This window comes from Octopus bimaculoides, chromosome 2 (genome assembly GCF_046866305.1).
Source record: "Octopus bimaculoides isolate indiv1 chromosome 2, ASM4686630v1, whole genome shotgun sequence".
Classification (NCBI taxonomy): Eukaryota; Metazoa; Mollusca; class Cephalopoda; order Octopoda; family Octopodidae; genus Octopus; species Octopus bimaculoides.
Window position 1 is genome coordinate 76,269,703 of NC_142929.1, and position 23,393 is coordinate 76,293,095.

At 38.1% G+C, this 23,393-nt stretch overlaps 1 protein-coding gene across 1 annotated transcript in view; it reads right to left on the reverse strand.

The window, feature by feature from the left end:
• The window catches only part of LOC106875358 (guanine nucleotide-binding protein subunit beta-5), a 76,890-nt gene that overhangs the window by 13,156 nt on the left and 40,341 nt on the right, over positions 1-23,393 (reverse strand). The window contains exons 2-4 of the mRNA XM_014923450.3: positions 19,924-20,060; positions 13,067-13,108; positions 2,637-2,713 (exon numbers count right to left, since the gene is read on the reverse strand). Coding sequence (XP_014778936.1) covers positions 2,637-2,713; positions 13,067-13,108; positions 19,924-20,060 — 256 coding nt within the window. The remainder of the gene's footprint in view (positions 1-2,636; positions 2,714-13,066; positions 13,109-19,923; positions 20,061-23,393) is intronic.

The window sequence follows — 23,393 nt, forward strand, 5'->3', positions numbered from 1 at the left end:
TAACACTGCAATCGACTGGCATCCCGTCCAGCTGAGGAACACATACACCATTGAAACCGGGAAACCGGGCCCATGAGCCTGGCTAGGCTTTATAAGGGCACATTTATTTTATTTTATGATATAATTAATATATATATATATATATATATAATTTTTTAATTAATCTAATTAATTATAAATCTAATTAAATTAATTTTTTCCATGTTTCTTACATGTTGGTGTTACCATTCGAAATGATTGTATGCATGGATTAAAATTTTATAAAGCTTCTAACATCTTCTCTTCTCCATCTTTAATTGTTTGTTGAGTTTATACAGGATACGTGTTCTATAAATGCTCATAACACACCTGATACTTGTAAAATTTTTATATTAAAAAAAAAAAATACAATAGTTAAGCTACAAATTTAATATGAAGAATCTTTATTAGAAATCTAACTTTGAACCCCACCAAAGTAAAAGGATGAAATTGAACTCAACCTTTCACATACATACATACATACACACACACACACACATATATATATATATATATATATATATAAACACACACACACACACACATGCATACATTAAAACTTGTTTTTCAAGGAAATTACACAGATGGCAATTTTAACTTAATGCTATTTCAATTGCATTCACAGAGTCTTTTGTGGCTCAGCAAGTTTTCTAAAACACCAGCATATGTAACAAGTAACAAGCAGGTGCATAGCATTGTCATCTCCTCCTTGAGGAGATGTTTGGCAATATCAGGTCTTTCAGAAAACATCCTGTCCCCCTGCTGTCAGCTGTATGATTGCTATTCTGCTCCTCCCCAATAAACTTATCTTCATCATTCACTGCATCCTTCTTCTCTTCCCCTCTCTCCACTCTCCTTTTGCACTCTTGTGAACCTTCTGCTTACTCATCCTGTCCAATCCTCTGTGACATTCCATTTACATTCACCTCCTTGTACCTTGAGGGTACATACACTCTGGCAAGTCACCACCATCTTTTTTTCCATCTCTTTCCCTGACAAGTGTAACCATGTATCTCCTCTTCAGCAAGACACCTGTTTCTCACCCTCTATTTTAGTTTAACCTTTCATCACTTGGTACAAAGCCACTCCCCTTAAAAACCACTCTGCTTTTCAGCTGATAGGTCTTTGTTTTACAAGCTACTTGGTGACCTCACCAGTGCTGGTACTACATAATAAGCATCCAGAACACTCTATCAAGTGGTTGGCATTAGGAAGAGCATCCAGCCAAAGAAACCATGCCAAAACTAACAGTAGAGCTTAGCACAATCCTCTGGCTTGCCAGCTCCTGTTAAACCATCCAACCCATGCAAGTATGCAAAATGGTACTTAAATGATGATGATGGTAATATTACCATTGAAGAATAGCAAAGTCTGAAATGAAATTAGGCATGGCTGTGTCAATAGATAATTTGCTCTGTAACAACAGAGTTTCAAGTTCTATCTCACTGTGTGACAACCTTGGCAAGTGTCTTCTAGTGTAGCCTCAAGTTGACTAATGCTTTATGAATGGAGTTAATAGGTGAGAAATATATAGAAACCTGTTATCTTTATATGAAACCATAGAAGCAAAAGTAGTGATGTTACCTATTTTTTATTGTTTACTTGTTTCAGTCATTAAACTGTTGCCATGCTGGGGCATCACCTTGAAGAATTTTAGTTGAACGAATCAACCCCAGACCTTGTTTTTTATCAAGTCTGGTATTTATTTTATCAGTCTCTTTTGCTGAACCACTAAGTTATAGGAGCATAAACTCACAAACACTAGTTGTCAAGCAATGGTGGGGGACAAACAGACACATACACACACATATATATATATATAAGTACACGATAGGCTTCTTTCAGTTTCTGTCTACTAAATCCATTCACAAAGCTTTAGTCAGCCTGAAGCTATAGTAGAAGACACTTGCCTAAAGTGCTACATAGTGGGACTGAACCCAGAACTATGCAGTTGGTAAGCAAGCTTCTTACCACACAGCCATGCCTGTGCCTATGGTGATAGTCCCTATTAACAAATTGTTTCTGGTAGCTTTGTACTGTCAAAGTGGAGGGAAAATCCCTTTACTTGAAAAACAGAAAAGGATTAGCAAACAGAAGGGCATTTGGCTGTAAAAAAAATGCCTCAATAATACTTGTCCAACATATGACAGTATAGGAAATGGATAAAAATAAACCAATGAACAAACTTAAGGGCCACAGTGGGTCAGAGTTTAAGTGTAAGTGCTTTATCATCTAAACATAACCAACCATGACGGGTTGTTTAGAACATTTGAAATGATAATCTAATATTACACTAAACTAAAGGTGGTGAGCTAGCAGAATGGTTAGCATGCTGGGCAAAATGCTTGGCAGCATTTCGTCCGTTCATACATTCTGAGTTCAAATTCCACTAAGATCGACTTTGCTTTTCATCCTTTTGAGGTCAATGAAATAAATACCAGTTAATCACTGTGGTCAATGTAATCAACTGATCCCTCCCTCGAAATTGCTGGCCTTGTGCCAAAATTTGAAACCAATATTACATTAAACTAATGTTTGTATCTTCCAAAATTGTGCTTCTGGATCCAGCTTTCATTCTTTCATGGTTTTCTGAGAGAACCTTTGAAAAATTCACTTACCCGCAAGCCACCACAGTTCCTGAAGGACCATAAGCACAGGCCATCACCCATGTTGTTGGCATGGTAACTGCATGTTCCTAAAAAATAAAAAGAGTAAAGAAAAAGGTAATCAGGGACTAATATTTTTTATTACAATGCAGTACTCATTGTTTGCTAATTTAACAAAATAATTCCAGAAAATGAGGTCAAAGCAGAGTCTACTTCTTTTAAATTTCTTCACAACATTTAACATGAGGTTTTAGGTTCAGTCTCATTGTGTGGCACCTTGGTATAATGCTTTGTGGGTAAATTTGACAGATGGAAACTGCATAGAAGCCTATTGTGAAACTTATGAGTGTGATGTGATCTTCCAAACCATCTAGATGAGCTGATCCCTCAAATATATGCCAACTCAAACCATGGCGACCTGTCCAAACCTTGACGACTCGTCAAACCCATACCATGCCAGCATGTAAAGTGATGATGATCATGTATATGTGTACACATGTTTGACTTTCACTGCTTGAGAATCACTGTTGGTTTGTTTGTATCCTCTCTAATTAAGTGGTTCAACAAAATCAAGCAAATAGAATAAATATCATCATTTAATGTTCACTTTCCATACAGGAATGGGTGGGACAGTTTGAGAGGATCCAGTGAGCTGTAAAACCACGTTGAGTTCTAATGTCAGCTTTGGTGTGGTTTCTATAGCTGGGTGTCCTTCCTAATACCAACAACTTTACAGAATGTACTGGATGCTTTTTTTCATGTCACTGGCACTCGTGAGGTTGCCAAGTAACTTGCAAAGCAAGAAAAGAAAGGGACAGAAAGAAGGGAAAAAAAGGAGCAAAGAAAAAGAAAACCTCTTTGACTAAATGGAGTGGGTGGTTAGTATTTGAGAAAGGGAGAGGCAATGAGTCAACGCCAGGTAGTGAGAAGCTTGAGTGTGATGGAAGAACTAGCCCAGATGTCTTGTAATACAAATAAAAGGTTGAATAGTTGGAAAAAAGACAAAAGTAGTGATGGGATACTGGAGTTTCTCAAGATACAGTGGATTGCGGCTATTGGACTTAAATTAAGTATTAGAGTCAATTTGATTAACTAAATCATTTAAGGTAGTGCTCCAGCATGGCCAAAGCCCAATGATTGAATCAAGTAAAAGAATAAAATAATTCCAACCAATTTATATTTCACCAACTTTAGTTTATGCTTCAACATGATGAATATTTCCTTTAACTATAGGTTGGAAGCTAATGTGTTTTATATATATATATATATATATATATATATATATATATATATATATATACTAGCTGACGTACCTGATAATTCCTGGGAAAGCGTATTCTTTGGTTCCATTCTCATAATTGTTTCACTAATCCAATAACAACAATACAAAGTATGTAGCCCTTAAAATGGTTTTTGTGCATTTACAGAGAATACCGAACTGTCTTACACAGGATCTTGTTTTTAGGAATTCCCATTAAGTTATGAATGCCCAAATTGTGAAGTCAGTTATGTAATAACATGAAATTAGTTACCCAGTAGTAAGAATTCAAATAAAGTAGCCACAGAAAGGGCTTTAATGCGTTCCCAGAGTATATAAAGAATAGGAGGAAATACTAATAAGGTATGTATACTAAAATCGTGAAGCATGTTATGGAATAACAGACTAATCAGATATGAAATAATAACAATTCAAAGTAAATAACCCTGAAAAGGGCTTTTGCATGTTCCCAGAGAATATTACCCTCAGGGGCGCTAGTGTTGGTATATTTGTGAATATACCACTAACCAAAATAAGTGAATCTATTATTTAGGAAAATACTATTTACTTGTTTAAGGGTTGTACTGGATAAATTGCGAAAATGACTAACAGTTCAAACGCTAAGAAATAAGCATACTCAATTTCATTTTTACCAAATAATTTAGGAAAACGGATGGGTTATTTCCCATGGCTATATATAAGGAACACTTCCAGGGGCGAATGGGTTATTTTCCTTGGGTTTTAAAATAAAATATATTAGATATATATATAAGGATATATTCCAGGGGCCCTATTATCGATTTTTTTCAACAATCTGAGTAAGCCAGGAGATTTCCAGACAAGAGTTCTACTCACGTGTCAAGTTTCATCAAAATCGATAAAAAGATGTGGGAGGAGTTAGCTAATAACTTCACAAACACACCCACAGACAGAATGTCCCACATATGTAGTATGTGTGTATATATATATAATGGTGTTCGCATATTTCTGCAGGCACAGGTGACTTTGGAACTGTCATAAAATGAGTTAGTTCAAATGATGTGTAACATAATAGCAAGAGTTCCTAGATAAGATTTGTGAGAGGCAAGACATGAGATATCAAATACATAAAAGACATACTTTAATAAGCGTTTATGATTAGTCAACTGGAAAGAGTTTTTTGGTTCACTGATTTCTTGTAATACAATCAATAAATAGTTAGGTTGGAATAATGATTGGGTTATCAATAATGTGGCCTGGAAAGCTAATGAAACACTTGCATATGTATCTACATAGAGTCAGAAATGAGCTGTGCTGTTTTCTAGATCAATGGATCAGATCAGTAAGTATTAGAAACATACTTTTTTTTTATATATCAGAGATGAATAATTTTTAAGACCTAACTTTCTTTATTGGTAATGGTGAGATTTTATTTCCCTTATTTACTTGTGTATAAGAAACATGTTTTTTTAAAGATACAACTTCATTAATAAAAAAAAAATCATGTGGTAGCTTATACACACCTATACATGAAGCTAAGAAATCATGTGCAAAAAATTTCATTATCACAAATAGCAAAATTAACCTTGAATAAATTACCTTAATTTTTAATGTATTCTCTAACACCTCTTCATTATCTCTCTTTTTCCCTTTGGAGTAGCCATATATCACGTTTATTGCAAGACATCTGTTTCTGGCTCTCTCTAGATATACTGCAGGGACATATTTCATTAAGAGGACAGCTGCTTAATGCATATGAATGAGGATAGCTGCTTAACGAAGTGGTAACCTATAAGTGTGGAGGGAACCTATGGAAGGGGTAGACCCAGGAAGATGTGAGATAAAGTAGTAAGAAAGAATCTTCAGATCTGGGCCTCACTGACGAATTGACAAGGGGCTGGGAAATGTGGTGATTTGTTGTACTTGAGAAGACATGTCAAGCTGAGTAAAATCGTGGCAATCCATACATACAGGTATGTCCATTGCAGGTGCCACATAAAAAGCATTCTTGCCAGTGCTAACATAGAATGCATTCATACCAGTGCCATGTAAAATGCACTCATGCCAATGCTGTGGAAATATACATGTACTGGTGGTATATAAAAAGGAACTCACAATCTGTAAAGTGGTCGGCATTAGGAAGAGCATCTAGCTATAGAAACCATACCAAAACAGACATGGAGCCAGGCAGCTCCTGTCAAACCATCCAACTCATGCCATCATGAAAAACAGATGTTAAATGATGATGATGATAATGAAAGATACCTGCTCCTATCCTTCTATCACACTTCAACCTTTCGTCACTTGGCATAAAGCCACCTCCATTTCATTTGGTGGGGGGGGGGGGTCTTGCAAATTACTTGGACACCTCACTTGTGCCACTGGCACATAAAGAGCACCCAATATACTCTGTAAAGTGGTTGGCATTAGAAAGGCATCCAACCATAGAAACCATGCCAAAGCAGACATTGGAGTTTGGTGCCAAACCAATCAACCCATAATAACATAGGAAACAGACATTCAATAATGATGATGATGGAAACTAAGTCAGGGAAAGTTATTCTAGGTTCAATATTCTGAGCTAGCAGACTGACTGGAGATATATCAGAAGTGAAATCAATGACCAAAGTGATACAATGAAGTATATGGGGATGAATTGAATAAGAAATAATTTACATAACAGTCTCGATAATATGTATTCTTCTAACCCATGATGGCAAGGGAAAAAATGGAAATAAAACAAATGTCCTATCATATGAACAATTTATAACATTGCCCCTGGCTGAAGATTGCTTAACAAAAATATATATTGGTACAATATAAAATATCAAAAGACAATAAAACCATCAAATCAGTATCTCATACTTTGTAATCTATATTTTTTTAAATTTTGAACATAAAAGCCTACCAAAAATAATCATGATAATGGTTAAGTTACCATCTTTAATGCTGTCTGTGGAATATGTCAAAAAGAAATAGGTTAGCCAATTCTATTTAACTATGTGCATCATGTAATAAAAAAAAAATCATTCTCCCTCTAAAGTTACAGTTAAAGAATGCAAACTTATAGTATTTACTGGATTTAGGCATGGCTGTGTGGCTGAAAAGTTTGCTTCCCAACCATGGGGTTTCAGGTTCAGTCCCATGGGACCTAGGGAAAGTGTCAACCCAGGCTGTAACCCTGGGCCCACTAAAGCCCTGTAAGCAGATTTGGTAAATTTAGTCGATGGAAACTGAAAGAAACTCAATGTCATTTATTTTCCAATATTCTGTGAAATAATGTCTGGCTATGGGGAAATATCACCTGGCTTGGAAACATAAGGGCATCCAACCATTGAAAATCTGCCTCAACAAATTCTGTCTGACCCATTCAATCAGGGAAAAGTGGATGTTAAAATAATGACGATGGTCTGGTCAATTCAGACAATAAATAAATATTATTTATTAAGGTTATCTCTATAGATATTCTATAGCACTGATTTTTGCTACAATGTTTTGTATTGAAATGTCAGATGTAAACAATGAAATCGAAGATGAAAACAGATAATGGGCGTATATACCATACTTTGGGAGTTTTGCCTCTTCATCAGCATCCATCTAACCCATTAATCATTCTTAAACACACTGCTTAAATATCCAATATATCTTGTGGTGTGTAGTAATTGGATATACCAATTCACATATTAAACACATTCCTGGAACTGGTACATAAATATTAATGATTTGTAGGTACATGGTATTTCCTTATGCAACCATAATATACTATAATAAAAGCTGTTGGAAAACCAAATATAGCAGCGACTCCATCTAAGAATATCTGAAGAAGGAATTGTATTCCGAAATATCATCAGACTATGGATAACTAAATTACCACAGGTATATAGTCCATTTTTTGTATTATAGTGCATTGTTGTACTATTCAAACTTTTTATTCTTTACATACTTTAAAGTATATTAAAGGTTTATATAAGTCAATACCACATTCTACTGCACCAGCAGTGCACTTTCTACATTATTTATTAAGGTTATCTCTATAGATATTTTAAGCAATGCGTTTGAGGATGATTAATGAGTTAGATAGGTGCTCATGAAGGGGCACAAACCTCAGATATATGTTAGCTATGTATACAAGTTATCCCTCTCTATACCACTGATGTTTATCCAAGAGAAAAGCCTCCAACTCAGGCTAATACAGATTGGCATTAGTATTGTTGCATACATTGCTGTCAGAATTCAAAGAGGTAGAATAGACACAAGCAAGGCATCCAGCTTGATCCTCTGATAGTTCTGCCAACCCATAATACTGTGAGTACAGAAAGTCAAAACAAACACCACAAGGTATTCCATCCAATGCTTTGACCACCCTGCCAATTCACTGCCTTAAACAAATGTATCTATCATCATCATCGTTTAACGTCCGCCTTCCATGCTAGCATGGGTTGGACGATTTGACTGAGGACTGGTGAAACCGGATGGCAACACCAGGCTCCAATCTAATTTGGCAGAGTTTCTACAGCTGGATGCCCTTCCTAACGCCAACCACTCAGAGAGTGTAGTGGGTGGTTTTACGTGTCACCCGCACGAAAACGGCCACGCTCAAAATGGTGTCTTTTATGTGCCACCCGCACAAGAGCCAGTCCAGGGGCACCGGCAACGATCTCGCTCGAAAACCCTACAAGGCCAGTCAGGCGGTGTATATATATATATATATATATATATATATATATATATATATGTCTGTACGTATTGTCGTCGTCGTTTAACGTCCGCTTTCCATGCCAGCATGGGTTGGATGATTTGACTGAGGACTGGTGAAACCAGATGGCTACACCCGGCTCCAATCCGATTTGGCAGTGTTTCCACAGCTGGATGCCCTTCCTAAAGCCAACCACTCAGAGAGTGTAGTGGGTGCTTTTACGTGTCACCCGCACGAAGGTCAGCCAAGCGGTACTGGCAAAGGCGACGCTCATCTCGCTCGAGAAACCTCATGTGTTGCCCGCACAAGAGCCAGCCCAGGGGAACCAGCAACGATCCCGCTCGAAAATCCCAGAACCCCACACAAGATCCAGTTCAGGGGCACCGGCAACGATCTCGCTCGAAGAAATTTCATGTGTCACCAGCACAAGAGCCAGTCCAGGGGCACTGGCAACGATCTCGCTCGAAAAACCTCATGTGTCACCTGCACAAGAGCCAGCCCAGGGGCACCGGCAACGATCCCGCTCGGAAGATTTCATGTGTCGCCCGCACATGAGCCAATCCAGGGGCACTGGCAATGATCCCGCTTGAAAGATTTCATGTGTCACCCGCACATGAGCCAGTCCAGGGGCACTGGCAACGATCCCGTCCCGCTCAAGGCATTTCATGTGTCACTCGCACAAGAGCCAGCCTAGAGGCACTGGCAACGATCCCGCCTGAAAGATTCCATGTGTCGCCCGCACACGAGCCAGCCCAGGGGCACCGGCAACGATCTCGCTCGAAAAACCTCATGTGTCACCCGCACAAGAGCCAGTCCAGGGTCACTGGCAACAATCTCGCTCGAAAGATTTCATGTGTTGCCTGCACATGAGCCAGTCCAGGGGCACCGGCAACGATCCCGCTTGAAAAACCTCATGTGTCACCCGCACAAGAGCCGGCCCAGGGGCGTCGCCCGCACATGAGCCAGTCCAGGGGCACTGGCAACGAACCCGCTCAAACATTTCATGTGTCACCCGCACAAGAGTCAGTCCAGGGGCACCGGCAACAATCTCGCTCGAAAGATATCATGTGTCGCCCGCACATGAGCCAGTCCAGGGGCACTGGCAACGATCCCGTCCCGCTCAAGGCATTTCATGTGTCACTCACACAAGAGCCAGCCCAGGGGCACCGGCAATGATCCCGCCCGAAAGATTCCATGTGTCGCCCGCACACGAGCCAGCCCAGGGGCACCGGCAATGATCTCGCTCGAAAAACCTCATGTGTCACCCGCACAAGAGCCGGCCCAGGGACACTGGCAACAATCTCGCTCGAAAGATTTCATGTGTTGCCCGCACATGAGCCAGTCCAGGGGCACCGGTAACGATCCCGCTCGAAAAACCTCATGTGTCACCCGCACAAGAGCCGGCCCAGGGGCGTCGCCTGCACATGAGCCAGTCCAGGGGCACTGGCAACGAACCTGCTCAAACATTTCATGTGTCACCCGCACAAGAGTCAGTCCAGGGGCACCGGCAACGATCTCGCTCGAAAGATATGTGTTGCCCGCACATGAGCCAGTCCAGGGGCTCTGGCACGATCCCGCTCGAAAGATCTCATGTGTCGCCCGCACATGAGCCAGTCCAGGGGCACTGGCAACGATCCCGCTCGAAAGATTCATGTGTCGCCCGCACATGAGCCAGTCCAGGGGCACTGGCAACGATCCTGCTCGAAAGATAGTATATAATAGTAATATATAATATATATGTATTACTAGCAGCATTTGACTTGTTTGGGCACACTTACGTTAATGAACAATTTTAGAATGACTTTTTTTCTGTCAAAACGTGAAAAATAACTGACCAACAAAAAAAAAAACAACCAAGATTCAACCAAATCAAAAAATAAACCCAAATACTAAGTGAATAAAGATGAACCATTCCACTTCCATTGTGCGCGCACACGCACCCCCCCCCCCTTTACATACACACACATATATTCACATATATGAAACGCTCACCCCTTCCTTCCTTATTCATCTATCACCCCTTCCTATCTCATTCATAAACACAAGAGCATTATTATAGTAGATTATCTCAGTAACCATTGGAGCTATTAAAAAAATACAAAGCCCAGCATCACCACCAGATCATTCTACACATCTGTGTAATTTGTCACGCAATTCCACCCAACCATTTGACTGAATCCCAAGACAAGAAAGAATCGCCCACGTCAAATTTATATGTATAGATTATTATAATAACATTACTATTATATACTGTATATTATATATCCCTATTACAGATATATTTGTTTAAGGCAGTGAATTGGCAGGGTAATGAAGGTTCATGACTCAGTGGCTAGAGTGTCAGGCTCACAATCATGAAGTAATGAGTTCGATTCCTGGACCAGGCTGAGTGTTGTGTGTTTTTGAGCAAAACACTTTATTTCATGTTGCTCCAGTTCACTCAGCTGTAGAAATGAGTTGTGATGTCACTGGTGCCAAGCTGTATCGGCCTTTGCTTTGCCCTTAGATAACATCGGTAGCATGGAGAGGGGAGATTGGTATGTATGGACAACTGATGGTCTTCCACAAAACTACCTTGCCTGGATTTGCGTCTCGGAGGGTAACTCTGCAGGTGCAATCCCATTGTCATTCATGACCAAAGGGGGGAGGGGGTCTTTATCCTCTACCCTTTTAATAATATATAATACATAATATACAATATATAATAGTAATAGATAATGTATAATAATGCATAATACAATAAGAGCCAGTTTATGATGAAGATTGTTGGTGATTTGAAATACTGAAGAATTTTCTTTATTATCTGCATTGTTGAAGTATTTTACCATTTAGAGATATAAATCACCATTATGTTTGTTTGTAACAGACTAGTGCTGTAGAAATCTTTGATTCAGTTTTTCTGTTTGGCAGGCCTTTCATCCTTCCAAGGACTAAAAAATGACATGTATTCACAAGATACAGCAACCAGGTTTTCTGATACAATCATGAAACGTATCAAGCCTGCTTCTACAACAAGTTACTATGTCTTTCTCTTATCTCTTTTACTTGTTTCAACCATTGGACTATGGCCACACTGAGGCCATGCCTGGAAGGATTTAGTTGAACAAATCAAACCCAGTACTTTTTTTCTTCTTTTAAAGTCTTTTACTTATTCTATCAGGCTCTTTTGTTGAACTGCTAAGTTATGGGGCATACATAAACCAACACTGGTTGTCAAGTTGAAGGCTGGAATGTGGGACAAACACAATGGCATACACATACTTAAATACATATCTATATCTATCTCTGCTTAAAAAAGCAACTGATAAACGGTCTTGTTATCAGCTTGGAAAATGGCGAAATAAGATAATGCTTCGACCAGGAAACCCTGGGTAGCTGTATTTAACAAGAATGGTGGTATCTTCTCTACATGTTTTACAATTCTGCTTCTACACTAAGTTTACATGTTTTTCCACACATTTTCTGATCATGTAGGAAAAGAACAAAATTGCAAGAAAGACCAGATACTGCTTAGTGAGGGGAAAAAAGTGATGACACATTTAGAACCACCAGCCCCACCACAACTATTATAATGAGTCAGTGAGTGTGAGCGAAAGGAGTGTGTGGTGTAATTATCCATTTATTATATTCATTAAAAAAATGAATAAATAAATAAAAGGAGCAACTGTCAAGGAAATTGAGCAGTTTAAAAAAGTCAATTTGAGAGGAATGACAAATAGTAAGTCACATTTGGTAGTGATGGTGGTGGAGATGACGGTAATGATGATGGTAGTGGTAGCAGTCATGATGGTGATGATGATGGTGGCGGAGATAGTGGTGAAAGATAAGTGTGTGGGTAGTGGTGGTGGTGGCGATAACTGTTCTGTTCTGAGCAGATGAATTGTTATATCATTACACATTGTTTTCTTTTCCTCTCCACCACTACCACCACCACCACCATAAACTACTCTATTTCTTAATTGCAATTTGTAAAGCAATTGAAGATGATTACTAAGATGAGATGGGAATGGGGAGCAGCTCTGTCACTGCCGCTAATGATTATATTATGATGATGATGATGATGATAATGAGGAAGATGATGATGATAATGAGGAAGATGATGATGATAATGATGTCAACATTAATGGTGATGTTGATAAGAGGGTGAAGGGCTTGATAGCAATGATTATGCCCAATGTAATCATTGGGTCTTCTGACCATTGGCCATTCATACTGACCCTCAAATACTGGCAATTATGTTCAATTCACAAACATAATTTTCTCTCTCTCTTTCCCAGGTACATCGCATCATTTTGTTGTGTAGCCCATGGTCGGCCCTGATGAGGCACATCTAAGATCAACAGTGTTCTAGCTGTTATTAGCATCTGTTTTCTCAGGCAATGTGTATCTAGGACTATATTATTGAATTATCTATCTGTCTTTCATTATGAAAGTGGGGTTCAAATTGACAGAGAAAGAGAGAGAAGTTACCAAATATAATTTCTTTTCTATTTTCAAAATAATACTGACCTTGTTGGTTGTAAAGGCATCCCATACCAACATCTTGCCATCCTGAAAATATAAAAGACACACAAATATTAGAATACTGATGTCTTTTAAAAAGGCATATGAATTAATTTTGAAAAGACAGAGTGTACTTCATTAAATTTACCTCAGTATATTACTGGTACTTACTAAATCAATCTTGGAGGAATGTATAACAAAATTACAGATGTAAAAATGAAATTGAATTAACTTGACTATGAATTGAACTGTTGTTAGAAATGCAACTCCACTGATCCCACCAAACCATGGAGCTAATTTAGAGCTCTAATATATTATCTTTCAATGCTTTCTTTAGTTTGCATTTACTAATCAACAAATATACAATAAATATACAACCAATACATATACATAAATATAAACAAGTATTCTATTTTCAGTCTTAGAATAATCCCCACACAAATTTGTTTAAATTGTTTGTACAAGATCTTTCAATCTTGTACAAACAACTGTGTATCAGTGCATCAAGATAAGATTGGTGCATCAAATGATGTAAAATAAAGTAATGGGTCTCACAGTTGCACTGATGAAAGCAAGTTTATAATTTATAAACAAATAGAAAGTATATATTGTTGGCACTCCGTCGCTTACGACACCGAGGGTTCCAGTTGATCTGATCAACGGAACAGCTTGCTCGTGAAATTAACGTGCAAGTGGCTGAGCACTCCACAGACATGTGTACCCTTAACGTAGTTCTCGGGAATATTCAACATGACACAGTGTGACAAAGCTGACCCTTTGAATTACAGGCACAACAGAAACAGGAAGTAAGAGTGAGAGAAAGCTGTGGTGAAAGAGTACAGCAGGGTTCGCCACCATCCCCTGCCGGAGCCTCGTGGAGCTTTAGGTGTTTTCGCTCAATAAACACTCACAATGCCCGGTCTGGGAATCGAAACTGCGATCCTATAACCGCGAGTCCGCTGCCCTAACCACTGGGCCATTGCGTCTACACAGAAAGTATATATAAACAAGAACAAAAAACAAATATTTTATTGACATATATATTCATTAGTTCTGCAACACAACAGAGTTTATTCCTACTTGTGTTGCTATTTTGACAGCTAGATTCTGTGTTGCTAGTGTTAAACAGTTAAGTCACTACTAACATTACAAGACATTTATGGTCAATACATTTCTTTCTCAACAGCCTGCATTTCAACTCAGCTGTAATATTTATTGACCTTGGGAGAATGAAAAGGTAACTTTTATCTCAGTGACATTTGAACTTGAAACACAAAGAGCTAGAAAGAATATTACAAGGGAGTCTATTTGATGTCTGATGACTGCCAATTTGCTGCCAGATATACACACATCTGTTTTGCCATGATTTCCATCACTGGATATCCTTCCTAATGCCAATCACTTTACAAAGTGTACTGAGTGTTTTTATTTGGGTGTCTCAATAAAAGCACCCAGTACACCCTGTAAAAGTGGTTGGCTTTAATTCTACAACAGATTTAGCTATAGGAACTAAGCCATCAGCATAAAGGAGCTCTTGAAGGTGACCAGTCTTTAATTCTTTGCTGGAGTTAACAAGACTATAATTTATAGAGTGGGACTCAGAAGTGAGTCCTGGTGCAATCCTAACTTCACACTGAATTCATTACAAACTCTCACTCTACTAACTGCACCACTGTATATAGCTTGTGTGGTTCTCCCAATAGGCTTAGGCTAGATATTCTTTTATGGGACAGGAAACAAATTTCATGGACTGTTGTAGAGATCAGCAAGTGGGAGCTTTTATCTTTTACTTGCTTTTGTCATTAGACTGTGGCCATGCTGGGGCACTGCCTTGATGAGTCTTTTAGTCAAATGAATTGACCCTAGTACTTATTGTTTTAAGCCTGGTACTTATTCTATCACTCTCTTTTGCCAAACTGCTATGTTATGGGGGATGCAAACACACCAGTCACCAAGTGGTGGTAGAGGACAAACACAGACACAAACGCACACACACGATGGGGCTTCTTTCAGTTTCTGTCTACCAAATCCACTCACAAGGCTTTGATGGCCTGATGCTATAGTAGAAGACACTTGTGCAAAGTGCCTCAGTGGGACAGAACCCAGAACCATGTGGTTGGAAAGCAAACTTCTTACCACACACCCATGCCTGTGAATGTTTTTTTTCAAAAGTTGGGGACAAAGGATAAAATCAATGAAAAAAACTTACAGCTCTTATATCCAGGCAATAGATTTTCATTTACACCTATTATTATAAGTTCACAGGGCTATGTACTATGTAATAACAGATAAACACTAAAGTATAGAAATGTTGGGCTTCTCCAAGAAAGAATAAAGCAGAATGATTCAAATTCTAATAAAAATCATTTAGTGGAACAGTGAAAAGTTTTTAAAACATTCCAAGGTTTCTCCATTTGAGGTTCCTGGACTGAACATATACAGTCACATGTACATATAGAGCATACACACACAAAGTAATGAAAAACATGTGTACTAAAGTGATAGGCATACCCACATGCATACACACATAACTACATATATGCAAACACTAGTTCACTTAACCACAAACCCTAAGAGCTGTCAAAGCTTAATCAAGAGTCTTGCTACTTTATAGTGACCAACTCCTGCAAAAAGCAAAAAAAAAAAAGACTAAGAAGGTAAGAAAAGAAAAACATATATACATACATAAATTATGCATGCTTACGTGCCCACTTTGTGTAGGTGTGAGTGTGTGCATCAAAATTATTATTTGCTACTACAGTGTCCCATTGTGTTGAAATAAAGGTTTAGAAACTAGGCATGATAGGAACTGACCTAGTTAGGATATTTTACAAAACAACATGAGGTCACTTCCAAATGACTCAGCCCTTACTTTGTTACAACAACAACAACAACAACAGCAGCAGCAGCAGCAGCAGCAACAACAACAATAGTAGTAATAATGAATGCCCTGATACAGTACCAGGCAGTGGCTCTCATGGTTTTTGATCTTAACTGATTGGAAGTGTTACATGTACCTGTTTTGTCTTGGTATAAAAGATGGACTACAACAAATATTCTGCTCAATACCACAGATTTGCTTGACCTTAACTAATTGAGCATATCCCTTAGTGGCTGATAATATGTGCATCTCTGATCACAAGCAGAAGTAGTTGGGGAGCATCACTGCCATGTATTGAAAGAAATTCTTTGGGGTTTGAATAATTCACCTCTGGAAACATGGGTGTTTTGTTCATCATCCTTAAACAAACCTTATTCAGAGGCCTTTTGAGCAGGATGGGCTACTCAAACTGAAAAAAATTCTAACTGGGTCCCACCTGCAAGTTCACGTACTGTTTATCTTGATATAGATCACCATTATTTACATTCTTTACAGTTGACGGATATTTGTCCTCATCTTGTTTGTTGTTAACACAACGTTTCAGCTGATATACTCTCCAGCTTTCATCAGGTATCTTGGGGAAATTTCAAACCTGGGTTCTTGTTCCTAAGGTATTTTCTGATATTATTATTATTATTAAGGTCTTAACCACTACGCCATATGCCCATGGGCATTTGGCATAGTGGTTAAGAGCGCAGGATACTAACCCCAAGATTCCGAGTTCGATTCCAAGCAGTGACCTTAATAATTACAATAATAATTACAATAATAATAATATCAAAAAATACCTTAAGAACGAGAACCCAGGTTCGAAATTTCCCCAAGATACCTGATGAAGGCTGCAGAGTATATCAGCCGAAGCGTGTTAACAACAAATAAGATGAGCACAAATATCCGTTGAATGTAAACAATGTACATAATTCCTCATCTTTTAAATATAGGACTGTATAGATCACCATGTCGTGCACATATGATTGTGATGCACGTGCTTGATGTAACCTTCTCAAACAGGTAGTCATGATGGGTATATTGGGTTTCGTATATAATAATAATAATAATAATAATAATAATAATAATCTTTTCTTTATTGGCCACAAGGGCTGGATACAAGATGAAAAAGGGACAATACACCACAAGGGACAAATGGGGCTTAGCACAAAAATTTGTGTATACAATACAAATAAAACAATAACAATTAACAACAAAACTTTTAATAATAAAATTCCTCAGGCAATCTGAAAGGATGCACTGAAGCTCTGACATGCAGCAACCAGGAGCAGGCTCTCTGAACTGACTACATTAAATATCATGTTGACAAAACAAAAGAATCACCATTATGTAGAATGTGAGGAACAAAGGAGAGATGGTCAGCCATCTTGTAAGCGAATGTGTTAAGTTGGTGCAGTGAGAGTACAACAGATGACATGATAATCCTGCCAGATATATTCACTGGATGATATTTGAGGAATGTGGATTTGCAACAGCAGCTGAATGGTATGAGCAGAAATCAGAAGGGGTGTTAGAGAATAACAAACTTAAGTTTTTGTGGGACTTCACTATTGATTGTGATAGAATGATTGAGGCAAGAAGGCCAGATATTGTAGTCATCAACAAGAAAGATAAAGAGGTCCAAATTATTGATGTCTCTATGCCAGGAGATAGCAGAATGAATGATAAAGAGAGCATGAAAAGATGGAAAAGTATGAGCCACTGAGGAGGTTGGAAAGTTGTTGGGGATGAAGATCTCGGTGATTCCAGTGGCAATCAGAGCACTGGGATGCATATCGGACAGTTTTCGGTGAATGTGTAAATAAAATCGGAATTGATGCAAGATTACAAGTCACGCAGACAACAGTATTTCTTTGTACAGCAAGGATATTAAGGAAAGTTTTGAAAGGCACAGGAGAACAAGTAGTAAGGGACCTTTGTCAACTTGTTGACTGCTCTGTATTGAAATGTCTGAACTGCTTAACATCTAAGTGTCTGAGATTTACAAAAATCAAACAATAATGTTAATGATGATAATGATAATAATTATTTCTGATTTAGGCACAAGGTTGGCAATTTTAAGAAGTGGAGTTGGTGAATATTATCAACCTGGTAATTTATTTTATCCACCCTGAAAAAAGAATGAAAGGCAAAGTTTGAACCCAGCAGGTTGAGGAACTAGCAGAGAAGCTTGGATTTGGCCATTCAACCATTCATCGATATCTGTGTGCCATAGGAAAAGTCAGAAAATTGGGTCACAAACTTTCCGAGTCTAATCGTGCACAGAGAGTGAATGTGTGCTCTTCTTTGCTGTCACATCTCACAAATGAACCTTTTTGTGACTGATGACGAGAAATGGGTTCTCTATAAAAATGTCAAGTGCTGAAGACAGTGGGTGGGGAAAGGAGAAACACTGGCACACCAGGTTAAAGAAGGTCTTCAACCATGTACAATGTTGTTATCTGTTTGGTGGGATATGAAAAGTTTAGTTCACTTTGAACTTTTAAATTTAAACTAAATGATAACAAAGGATATCTACTGTGAGCAGCTTGAGCAGCCTAAGTCAACGCTAGAAGAAAAACGACCATCTTTGGTTTCAAGACGAAAGGTGTTCTTTCATCAGAATAATGCTCGGCCACATACAGCAAGGATAACATTCCAAAGGCTGGAGTAGTTTGAATGGGAAATGATGCCCCACTCACCATATTCGGTGGACATTGCCCCATATAATTACCATTTATTCTGCAGTCTTCAAAATTATTTGGACAAAAAATATGAATTCTGTATACGAGGTCAGAACAGTACAGGAGGAGTATTTTTGTTCACGGACAAGTGAATTTTGGAAGAGGGGCTTTGCAAGTCTACCAGATAGATGGAAGAGCATTGTAGAAAATGAAGGAGAGTAGATTTTAGATTTAAAAAGAACTTTGTTTATCTTAATTTTGAAAAATAAAAGAAGTATAAAAAAACTGCATTATTTATGGGATAACCCAATATTTAGAATGTAACAACAGAGGCATTGAGAAACACATAAGTCTTTTGTAAATAATAAATATCAAATGTCAATGAGCTATAAATGATATAATACATAATACACAGGGTTAAAAATCCTGCAAGCAGCTTTCTGCCTTTTTTCTGCCCAAGGGGTCTTTAGCACTTTGTTTTATGAGCTGGATTAGCCCTTTATTTTATATAGCTGGATTGGAATTCAAGATGTATGATTAATAGAAGACTTAATCTTAATTATAAATTATAAATAACAATGTACCAATATATATCATTATTTTAACATCTCCTTTCCCATACTTGCATGGGTTGGTTGGAATTTGTTGATGTAGATGTTCTATAGTCAAATGCCCAACTTGAAGCAACCTCTCACCAGTTTCCAAGCAAGGTCATATCTTTCATCACTTGTATGATGACATTCATTTACAACTGTCATGTGATGTCAAGATAAAGGGACAAACACATACATACTCATATGTATAAATATATATATAATAGGCTTTCAGTTTCTGTCAACCAAACCTACTAATAAGGCTTTGGTCAGCTCAGGGGTATAGGAGATATTTATCCAAGGTACCATTGAATAGGAATGAACCTGGAACCACATAGTTAGGACATAAGCTAGGTTCTTGACCACACAGCCAAGCCTGCACACACACACACACACACACACACACACACACACACACAAATGCATGCTTGTATATATATGAAAGCAAAACTGAAGAAAGGTGAGAAAACTGTATGTAGAGGGATGAAGGGATCAATTATTGGGAAATATTATTTCTCCTTCAGATGTGACTGGACATCTATATGCATTTTACAGCTATGTCTCTGTTGCAAGGTCAGGTCATCTGTGACTCATAACACTGATCAATAATCAATCAATCGCCATTAAAATCTGCGTATCTATAAATCATAGCCATTTCCACAAGTTGCAGTCATACAAAGCAAATCTTAGAAATAACACTCTGTCTCATTAACTTACCTGAGATGAGCTAACTATGTGTCGTTTATCGGTTGACCAATCCATGCATAGAACTTTACCCTGGTGACCCTTCAGTTGTCGACGAGGTTTTATGCTTAATGAAGGTACATTCTCTAGTTTCTGTGCTACCACCGTCACTACAATAAGAAGGGTGATATAAAAATATAAATAGTGTTTAAAGAAAATGATATTTGAAATATTCAGATTATATATGAGTAAACTGCATTTAAAATTTCATTCACAGTAAAACATGCTTAAAAGACAGTTTATGTCCTATCATACATTACTCCCTTAACACCTAACACAAAGTCACTTTCCCCTTTACTTGCGACTCCACTCAGTTGAGGGGTCTTCTCTTTTCTTGCAAGTTATTTGGCAACCTTACTAGCACTAGAGTCATGAAAAAATCTCATTGTACACTGTAAAAAGTCTGGTATTAACAACAAACAAGATGAAGACAAATATCCATCAAATGCAAATAATGTACATAATTCTTCATCTCTCAAATATAGAACTGTATGGATTGGATAGTTTGACAGGATTCAGCAAGCTACAATGTCAGGCTTAGCATGGTTTCTACAACCAAATGCCCTCCATCATGCCAACCACTTTAGTGTGTACTGGATGGCTTTCTCATCCCACCAGCACTAGTGAGGTCATTAAGTAATTTGCAAGACATGAAAAAGATAAAACCCCCTTGACTAAGTGTGTGTGTGTGTGGGGGGGGGAATTATTTGAGAGGTGGGGGTGGCTTTATGCTAGGTGTTGAATGCTTAAAGTATGATAGAGAGACCAATGCAGGTGTCTTGATATAGAGAGGATGGCAACTCCACATTATATGAGGGTGGGTGAGAGTAAATGGAAAGAAGATAAGATGGTATAAGTGTATGTGTGTGTGAAGAAACTTATATGACTAAGTTTCAATTTGTATTAGTTTAGTCAAAGTATCAAGTTTGTTTGGCAGATCACATGTGGAAAATGTTAACATTCTCTGGCAGAACGAATGGCATTAAAAAAAGCACAAACAAAAACAGAGACTGGTTTACAGTAGCTCCATTGGTTTATTAACTAGTTTCTGTAAAATAGGTAAACATTTGAGAAATCTCACATTACCAACTGGAAATACAGTTTTAAAATAAGATTCTCAATGTTCCATCTGTGTTCTCTAAGTTAATTTTATACAGAAAGATGTTACAGTAGAATGGTAAAAATTTGCCACTTTATTCTTGTTTCAATACTCAATTTATTACCAGATTCAAAGTGGCTAATTACCAATTGTTGGTTTTACATGTGTTTTTCTGGAGTAGTATGTGTTGGATAAATGCATATTATTGGGGTATTGCATTTACAGTCAGATGCTCTCTCTGTCACAAACCCTTACTTGTTTTACAAAGAGGAGTTTATGACTGGCTGTCCATGGGAACTCCTATATATTCATAACCACTTTTTTCTAATACAAGAATCTGTGGAAGTTTTGGAAAGGAAACTAAACTATAGTAAACTGAGTGGATTGGAGCAAAGTGAAATGAAATGCCTTCTTTAAGAGAATAATTTATTGATCAGCCAGCATGTGATCTTAAGCATAACATGCTAACCACAAGTGTATGAAGAAGAGGTAAACACTTAACACTTTGTTATCTGGTAATTTTCAGGCTTTAAATATTTTAGATAGATGCTTCCCTAACTGCTTAAATACAAGTGTGTGATCATCACCTTCATCACTGTTTTAACATCCACTTTTCCATGCTTGCATGGGTCAGACAAAATTTATTGAAGCAGATTTTCTACAGCCAAATGTCCTTCCTGTCACCAACTCTCACTGCTTCTCACACAGGTAACATTTCTCAATGGCCAAACATATTTTTGTAGAATATTGGAAGTGAATGACACCCATTTACAATCATTATGTGTTGTCAAGAAAAGGACACACATGACCGGCTTCTTTCAGTTTCTGTCTACCAAATTTAACCACAAGGTCTTGGTTGGCCCAGAGCTATGACAGAAGACACCTATCTGGAGTGGAACTGAACCTGAAACCAGTTGGAATGCAAACTTAAACACGCAGCCAATATAACTATATAGCATAATCATTTCACATACAGATTCCATGCTGGCATGGTCCGGATGGTTTGACAGGATCAGATGGGTCTAAGGACAGCATTGTGCTACAGTGTCTGCTTTGGCCTAGTTTTTATGGCTGAATGTCTTTCCTAACACCATATGCCTACTTGCCTGCCTGACTGCATGCATGCATGTATATATGTATGTATGCTTGCATATATGTATGTGTCATCATCATTCATTTGATGTCTGTTTTCTATGCTGGCATGGGTTGGATGGCTTGACCAGAGCTGGCAAGCCAGAGAGTTGCACCAGGTTCTAGCCTGATTTGGCTTGGTTTCACCAACCACTTTACAGTGTGTGCTGGGTGATTTTAATGTGGCACTGCATGAGCACTGTTACACAGCACCATCATGAGCGCTTTTTACATTGCATCAGCACCGGACTCTTGCAAGCCATTGCTCTTCACCAGGGGAAGTGACCTCTGCTATGGAGTGCATATATGTATTTGCTTTTGTTTTATTGCTGTTTTTATTTTTTGATTATTAATTCTATGAACAGGGAGATGAGGGAGAAGAATGTCTATGACCTAGTAAACTTGAAATTTTGCACATTGATACCAGGAGACAGATAAACAAAAAAATGAAAATCAGGGAGAATTTAGAATACTGCAGAGGTTTTTGGATCTGGAAAAGATTGATTTACCAAAAAGTTTTACTGTAAGGTTTTGTAAAGTATGGGTAATGATGGTCATGACAAGTGGGGGGGGGGGACATTGTAGCTGTTGTTGTCTTATTGTAATATCAATAACTACAGTGTCTAATAAATCCTTCATTTGTGACAGTAAGGTGGGAGCTGGCAGAAACGTTAGCACGCCGGGTGAAATGCTTAGCGGTATTTCGTCTGTTGTTATGTTCTGGGTTCAAATTCCGCCGAAGTCGACTTTGCCTTTCATCGTTTCAGGGTCAATAAATTAAGTACCAGTTACGCACTGGGGTCGATGTAATCAACTTAATTCCTTTGTCTGTCCTTGTTTGTCCCCTCTATGTTTAGCCCCTTGTGGGCAATAAAGAAATAAGTAAGGTGGGATTTGAGGTAGTAGTCGTAGCAGCAACGGTAGTAGTAGTAGTAGTAGTTGTTGTTGTAGCAGTAGAAGACTGGGAAGAATTGAACTGTGCAGATAACTCTCTACTCTCACACAATTGCGATTAACTTCAATATTTACAGTTCAGAGGAATATATTGGATTTTCACTATCACTCGGGGGGGGGGGGGGAAGCGTGTGACAGAAAGAAGGGGTATGATAAAATAATAAAAGAGAAAATGTAATCAAAATAAGTATTTTATTCTAATCATTTTGTTGTTTTATGTTTGTTAGTTGTGTATTTGTTTTGTTTTGTTTTAAACGAT